The 8,492-nt window shown below is 38.7% G+C and overlaps 1 protein-coding gene across 1 annotated transcript; it reads left to right on the top strand.

Moving 5' to 3' along the window:
• The first annotated feature begins 956 nt into the window (after positions 1 to 956).
• LOC125096712 (probable protein BRICK1) lies at positions 957 to 1,451 on the top strand. Its single transcript, XM_047723553.1, is given in 2 exon segments — positions 957 to 1,267; positions 1,368 to 1,451. A coding segment is annotated over 1 exon segment (228 nt). The 5' UTR covers positions 957 to 995; the 3' UTR covers positions 1,224 to 1,267; positions 1,368 to 1,451.
• Positions 1,452 to 8,492: the final 7,041 nt, after the last annotated feature.

Below are 8,492 nucleotides of genomic sequence, written 5' to 3'. Positions count from 1 at the left end.
TTCTGCTTACATTAGATATGATTGATTAGAATTTCTACTTGAGAGGCACCAGAATGGCTCAGTTGTTTAAGCATTCAACTCTTGATTTCAGCTCAGGTCATAATCTCAGGATCATGGGATAGAGCCCAATGTAGGGCTCTGTGCTCAGCACAGTCTGCTTGAAGTTCTCTTTCTCTCACCTGCCCCTCTCTGTTTACATGCTCTCTCTCTAAAATAAATAAATAAAATCTTTTTAAAAAAAGAATTTGTACTTAATACCCTGGAAGCCTCATTTAATTTTGGCTCTGTTAGAATCTTCTAACACAGCAGCATATACCAAAGGGATGTTATTTAAAACATGTAGCCTTTGATGTTTTCACATTCTTGCATATTCTAATTTTCTGCCTGGGGCTCTTTTCCACAGGTAAGAGCTCAACTTGAGTAATAAGTGCAAATATGACAAAATTTACTTTATACTCCTTTTTCCAAGAGGCACAGGACCCTTCTCTCATATGCTCAGCCAACTATGAGGGGCCAGCCAAGTTTATCTGTAACATTAGATGAAGAATAAACTATGGTAATCACAATGAACAAATTGGTCTCTTAGGTAATGTATTTATTATTTATTTATTTATTTATTTATTTTTATTTATTTGACAGAGAGAAATCACAAGTAGGCAGAGGCAGGCAGAGAGAGAGGAGGAAGCAGGCTCCCCGCTGAGCAGAGAGCCCAATGTGGAGCTCGATCCCAGGACCCTGGGATCATGACCTGAGCCGAAGGCAGAGGCTTTCTTTAACCCACTGAGCCACCCAGGTGCCCCCTTAGGTAATGTATTTAAATGCATTCTTTAAACTTTAAATTACAAAAACACATAGGACACAAATTTTTTGTTAGAGTAGAACAATGATATGTTGAAAACACTGTTATATTCAATTTCTCTATGTTATATTCTCCAGGCTTTGGAAAATAATGTTACATAAAAGTAAAATATGAGGTTCATCTTCAGGCGGCAGCCATGGCAGGTCAAGAGGATCTGGTGCAGCGGAAGATTCACTAGGACTAGGCGAACCAAGAATACATTGAGGTCTTCACCAGCAGCATCAAGAAAATCACAGACTTTCTCAGCTCATTCGATATATCTTGTCGTTCAAGACTTGCAACACTGAATGAGAAATTGACAGCCCTGGAATGGAGAATAGAGTACACTGAAGCACCGGTGACAAAAGGTGAGACCCTCACCTAGAGCTACGCCATGCTGCTGCTGGGAAGTTGCTTCATGGAACACAGGCTTATGTGGGAAAGGCCCCAGCAGCCTCAGCTCCTTCTTCTTTCCTTAAAGAGCAACAGGGCTTATTTATTATTATTGGGGTTTTTTTTTCCCCAAAAGCATGGACTTTGGCTTCTGCCATGTACATTGGAGTTGATGTGGCATGTGGGAAGTCATCCAGGGAAGCTCTTGGAACCAACATTAGGCATTGGCCATTTTTGAAATTAAAAACCTGGCCTATGGTGTCAAAGTTCTGAATGGACCATGGGACATTTAACTTCCAATAAAAAAAAGTAGGGAAGTTCAAGCCTCTTCAGAAGTAGTTTTCAAAATTTTATGTACAAGAGAATCACCTGAGGTGATTGTTAAAGACCAACCCAGATTATGTCAGGTACCCTGCTCAGTGGGGAACCTGCTTCTCCCTCTCCCTCTGCCACTCCCTCTGCTTGTGCTCTTAAAAAAGATTTTTAAAAATCTTTTAAAAAATATTAAAAAACAACCTAGACTCTTACGGCCAGAATTTATACATGTAAGTACCACTGGTGAGTCAGATGTTTCTATAGGAAAAATGACCATGATCAAAACTCAGTTTTGACTGAGGTGTTATTTTTAACTGATAGAAGTCAATTATGTAAGGATTCAATTCATTTCTACATAGAGACCTATGGAGGATTCCCTCAAGGCTCATTAAGTATAAGTAATAGAGTCTACAGGAGACTCATTTTGAACTGAAAGATGTTTCCAGATTGAAGTTGAAGGGATAGAGAACCATTGTTCATGCTAGTGGACCTCAAAAGAAAGCTGAGGTAGCAATCCTCATATCAGACAAATTAGATTTTAAACCCAAGACTGTGGTAAAAAATGTAGAGGGACACTGTATAATACTCAGTGGGTCTATCCACTTCTTACCAAGAAGATCTAACAATTGTAAATATCTATGCCCCCAATGTGGGAGGAGCCAATTACATAAACCAATTAATATCCAAAGTAAAGAAACCATTGATAATAATACATTAATAGTAGGGGACTTCCAACACCCCCATTCACAACAGTAGACAGATTATCTAAGCAAAAGATTAACAAAGAAACAAAAACTTTGAATGACACACTAGACCAGATGGACTTCATAGATATATATGGAACATTCCATCCTAAAACAACAGAATACTCATTTTTATTGAATGCCAATGAAACTTTCTCCAGAATAGATCACATACGGGGTCACAAATTAGGTCTCAACTGATACCAAAAGATTGAGAACATTCCCTGCATATTTTCAGACCACAATAAGAGGAAATATAGAAGGAACTCAAACACTTGGAGATTAAAGAATATCCTGCTAAACAATGAATGGGTCAACTAGGAAACTAAAGAAGAACTTAAACAATTCTTGCAAACTAATGAAAATGAAAACATGTCAATTCAAAACTTATGAATACTGCAAAGTCAGTCCTAAGAGGAAGTACATAGCAGTCCAAGCTAATCTTAAAAAATTGGAAAAATCCCCAATACACAAGCTGATCTTACACCTAAAGGAACAGGAGAAAGAACAGCAAATAAAGCCTAAGCCAAGCAGGACAAGAGAAATAATAAAGATTAGAGCAGAAATCAATAAAATAGAAACCAGAAGAACAGTAGAATAGATCAAGGAAACTAGAAGCTGATTCTTTGAAAGGATTAATAAGATCGACAAATCTCTTGCCAGACTCATCAAAAAGAAAAGAGAAAGGATGCAAATTAATAAAATCATGAATGAAAGGGGAGAGATCAAAACCAATACCAAGGAAATACAGGTAATTGTTAGAACATTTTATGAACAACTATATGCCAGCAAATTAGGCAATCTAGAAGAAATGGATGCATTCCTGGAAACTTACAAAGTTCCAAGATTGAAACAGGAAGAGGTAGAACATCTGAACAAACAACCAGCAAGGAAATTAAAGTGGAAATCAAAACCTCCCAAAAAACTAGAGTCCAGGGCCAGATGGCTTCCCAGAGGAATTCTACCAAACATTTAAAGAAGAAATAATACCTCTTCTACTGAAGTGGTTTCAAAAAATAGAAATGGAAGGAAAACTTCCAAACTCCTTCAGTGAGGCCAGCATTACCTTGATCCCAAAACCAAACAAAGACCCCATCAAAAAGAATTACAGACCAATATCCCTGATGAAGGTGGACACAAAAATACTCACCAAGATACTAGCCAATAGGATCCAACAGTACATTAAAAGGATTATTCAGCATGACCAGGTGGCATTTATTCCTGGAATGCAAGGGTGGTTCAACATTAGCAAATCAATCAATGTAATAGAGCAGTTAATAAAAGACAAGAATCATATGATTCTCTCAATAGATGCAGAAAAAGCATTTGACAAAATACAACACCCTTTCTTGATTGAAACTCTTCAGAGTAGAGGGATAGAGGGAACATGCCTCAATGTCATAAAAGCTATCTATGAAAAGCCCACAGCAAATATCATTCTCAGTGGGGGAAAATTGAGAACTTCCCCCTTAAGGTCAGGAACATGACAGGGATGCCCACTCTCACCACTGTTGTTCAGCATAAGTACTAGAAGTCCTGGCCTCAGCAATCAGACAACAAAAGGAAATAAAAGGCATTCAAATTGACAAAGAAGTCAAACTTTCTCTCTTTGCAGATGGTATGATACTTTATGTGGAAAATCCAGTGGGGTGCCTGGGTCGGCTCTGTCAGTTAAGCATCTGCCTTTGCCTCAGGTCATGATCCTGGGGTCCTAGGATCCAGCCCCACAGCAGGATCCTTGCTTAATAGTGGGCTCACTTCTCTCTCTCCCTCTGCTGTTCCCCCTGCTTATTCTTTCTCTCTCTTTCTCTCTGTCAAATAAATAAATAATTAAAAAGAAAGAAAAGAAAACCCAAAAGACTCCATCCCAAAATTGCTAGAACTCACACAGTGATTCAGCAATGTGGAAGGATGCCAAATCAATGCACAGAAATCAGTTGCATTTGTATACATTAACAATGTGTCTGAAGAAAGAGAAATTAGGGAATCCCTCCCAGTTATGATTGCACCAAAACTCCCAAGATGCCTAGAAATCACCTAACCAAAGAGGTAAAGGATCTGTACTCTGGAAACTACAGAACACTTACGAAAGAATGGAGGAAGACACAAAGAGATGGAAAAGCATTCCATGCTCCTGGTTTAGAAGAATAAACATTGTTAAAATGTCTGTGTTTCCCAGAGCAATCTACACATTCAGTGCAATCCCTGCCAAAATACCATTGATGTTTTTCACAGAGCTGGAACAAACAACCCTAAAATTTGTATGGAACCAGAAAAAACCTGAATCATGTTGAAAAAGAAAACCAAGCTGGGGGCATTGCAATGCCTGACTTCAAGCTCTGTTACAAAGCTGTAATCATCAAGACAGTATTGTACTGGCACAAAAGCAAACACATAGATCAATGAAACAGAAGAGAGAGCCCAGAAATGGACCCTCAACTCTATGGTCAACTAATCTTTGACAAAGTAGGAAAGAATAGCCAATGGAAAAAACACAGTTTCTTCAATAAATGTTGCTGGGAAAACTGTAGAGTTACATTCAGAAGAATGAAACTGGACCATTTGCTTACACCATACATAGGCAGTAACCTCTTCTTGGTCACAGCAACTTCTTTCAAGACATGTCTCTAAAGACAAAAGAAGCAAAAGCAAAAATGAACTATTTGGACTTCATCAGGATAAAAAGCTTCTGCACAGCGAAGGAAACAATCAACAAAACTAAAAGGCAATCTATAAAATGGGAGAAAATATTTGCAAGTGACATAGCAGATAAAGGGCTGATACCCAAGATCTAAAAAGAACTTCTCAAAGTCAACACCCAAAAAAAAACAAATAATCCAGTTGAGAAATGGGCAGAAGACATGAACAGACACTTCTTCAAAGAAGACATACAAATGGCCAACAAACACATGAAAAAATGCTCCACATCACTTATCAGGGAAGTGCAATTCAAAACCACAATGAGATACCATCTTACACCAGTTAGAATGGCCAAAATTAACAAGAGAGGGCACAACAAATGTTGGAAAGGACGTGGAGAAAGGAATTGTTGGTAGGAATGCAAGCTGATACAGCCACTCTGGAAAACAGTATGGAAGTTCCTTAAGACATTAAAAATAGAGCTACCCTATGACCCAACAATTGCACTACTGGATATTTACCCAAAGATACACATGTAGTGAAAAGAAGGGGCACATGCACCCCAAAGTTCATAGCAGCAATGTTCACAATAGCCAAACCATGGAAGCTGAGATATCCTTCAATAGATGAATGGATAAAGAAGATGTGGTTTATATCTTCTGGCATGGAATATTACTTGGCCATCAGAAAGGATGAATACCTACTATTTGCATCAACATGGATGGAACTGGAGGGTATTAAGCTAAGTGAAATAAGTCAATCAGAGAAAAAACAATTACCATACCAGTTTCACTAATATGTAGAATATAAGGGATAGTGCAGAGGACCATAGAGGAAGGGAGGGAAAACTGAATGGGAAGAAATCAGAGAGGGAGACAAACCATGAGAGACTCTAGACTCTGGGAAACAATTTGAGACTGAAGTAGGGAGGGGGTGGGGAAATGGGGGAAACTGGATAATGGGCAATAAGGAGGGGATGTGATCTGATGAGCACTGGGAGCTATACGCAACTAACAAATCACTGAACACTACATCAAAAACGAATGGTGGACTATATGTTGGCTAATTGAACTTAGTAAAAAAAGTATAATTTTTTTTAAGAAGTATAAACAATGGAAATATAAATTTAAAAAAAAATCTTTTCTGATGATAATTTTCTGTAAACTCCTAGATGAAGACTATTTTGTTCTGTATGTCCAGAAACAGCCATCTATTGAAGGGAGGGTGGTACTTGATCTGAGAGGCCATCAGAGAAATGAACCTCCCTTTTTGAAAATCTGTTTGAATATGGGCATGGAAGCACTTTAAAAGATTTTGCTTGAGAACTGTGAGTTTAAACTTACCTCACACATCACCATTCTAGCATATGTGTCCAAGGGATGTAGTTAGATATCAGTATATTTTAAGTGCACTGAGATACAGGCTTTTTCATTGGGAGACAGCCATTCTGGTTTTGCCTAGTGTTTCCTATAACTGGCTAAACATTATGGTCACCTGGCAGGGGTGTGGGTTGTTTAGAAAATACTGCCACTTGGGCACTCTTTAGATTAATTAAATCAGATGAGGGCAGGAGAGAAAATTATTGGTACTTCCTCTACAGCTAGGTTGAGAACAAGTGGTCTATCATAATATACATTACAGAGAGATGACTTGAGGTCATGGATGAAAACTGTCTCCTTGCACCTTTTTAAAGGACCAGAAGAAGACCTGTATCTCTCCATGCAGTGTTCATTCCATCCCACTTGCTGCTGCCCAGGGTTATGTGATACGATGGGAGGCTGTCACCTCCCAGCACCCTCTAGTTCAAGTGGAGAAGCTGAACTCCCGCAGAACTGAAACCAGTAACTGGCCCCTCCTGGCTAGACTATCAGGCCATCTTCTTCCTTATCTCTCCATTCTTCCAGTGCTATTTTGAATGAGAGATGGAGAACTTTAGGCTTATGGGTAAGTTGCATGTAGCAGAAGGCTTATGAATGAGCATTTCTCATTCTCATCACTGCAGGGCAGTGAGTTCAAGAGCAAGCTCTCAGCTGCCTCTCTCAGCCTCACTCCCTGACTCTCCTCCTACCCTGCTGTCTCCCTTATGGAAGCTGAAAGAAACTAAGGACATTAACACTGCCACAAAGGAAATGAAGCAGATGATAAAACCTGGAACACCAAGGAAAAGGCCAGAGAGGCCAAATAAATATGAGACAAAGTAGATTTCACAGCAATTAATACCATGAAGAAAGAGAAGGTCCTTTCACCATGAGAAGCTGTCTGTTCATCAGGAGGACATCAAAATCATAAATATGTATCAAAAACAGAGCTTCAAGATGGAGGAAGCAAAATCTGACAGAACTTCCAGGAGAAATAGACAAATTGATAATTATAGATGGAAATTTCCATACCTTTATCTCAATAACTGCTAGGAGAAGCAGATGGAAAATCAGCATATAGAAAACCTGAAGAACTTTATTGACTAACCTGTCCTGATTGATACTTATGAAAGATTTCACCCAACAATGGCAAAATGCATATTCTCTTCAAATGAATATAGAACATTTCCTAAGGTAGAATACATGATGGGAGGAAATAAAACATGTTTTAATAATTTATTTTTTTAATAATTTGGCTGGACTATTTTAGTGAAGTTTCTTTCCCCCTCACTGTGAAGGTTTTGGTATCAGTCCTCGGACAGCCCATCCTTGGGCATGCACACAGTCACCCTGGGATGGCAGAGATTTTATCAGGCTTTTCTTTGTCTCCTTCCCTAATCTCTTTATCTTCCATTACTGGTATCACAACCAGCTGGCAAAGCTCCACTAGTTTCCAGCTGATTGCTCTATGGTTTTTGACAGTGCCTTGGGAAATAATTGCTCCAGTCCAATCCAATCAAACTCAGGGAAGTTTCATTTTTGAGGTCAGTTTTTGGGGTTCTGAATGCAAAAAGGCTCTTAACTCCCTTTTTTCTGGTTCTCTCTGATGAATTAACTGGCCTATGTTGCTTTTATTTAAGAGGAGTATATAATTTCTTAATTGATTACTACCCAAATTGCCATTGGTTTTGACAGTGTTCTTAGGCTTCGACTCCCCTAAAATTGGTTCTAAACAAAGTCAGTTCCTCTGGAGAGAGTTTCAGAGTCTCCCCCTGCGACTTAATTTTTTATTTTTATTTTATTTTTTTCCACCAAACTTAATCACTAAGTTGTACAGACTTTCTCCTTTTGATGTAAGCCTTCTCACATTTGTGGCTAGGCTCAACTAGTTTCCCAGAGAGATATGTACCAAAAAAGATTGAGCAAAAATCTGGCTCTTTTTCATATCGGTTCTTTGCATGAAAGCTCCAAGTAAGATGCGCTTCAGTGTGGTCAAATCAATTCAAGATTGTTCTGTCAAGATTTAAAGTTCCTGTGTATATTAACTCCAACAGTTTCTGAAATCCATCAGCCTTCACCTGACTCTGATCAAGGAAGACATTACTCTCAGAAGTGCTTCTGTAGATCACACCAAAATACTCACTAAATGAAGCAAACACATTCCTATGAGCTTTACTGGAATTCCCTAATCACTACGGTGCAGTC

Source organism: Lutra lutra, chromosome 4 (assembly GCF_902655055.1).
Source record: "Lutra lutra chromosome 4, mLutLut1.2, whole genome shotgun sequence".
NCBI classification, from domain to species: Eukaryota; Metazoa; Chordata; class Mammalia; order Carnivora; family Mustelidae; genus Lutra; species Lutra lutra.
Note: the sequence above shows the minus strand (reverse complement) of the source record. Positions and strands in the feature narration are given on the sequence as shown.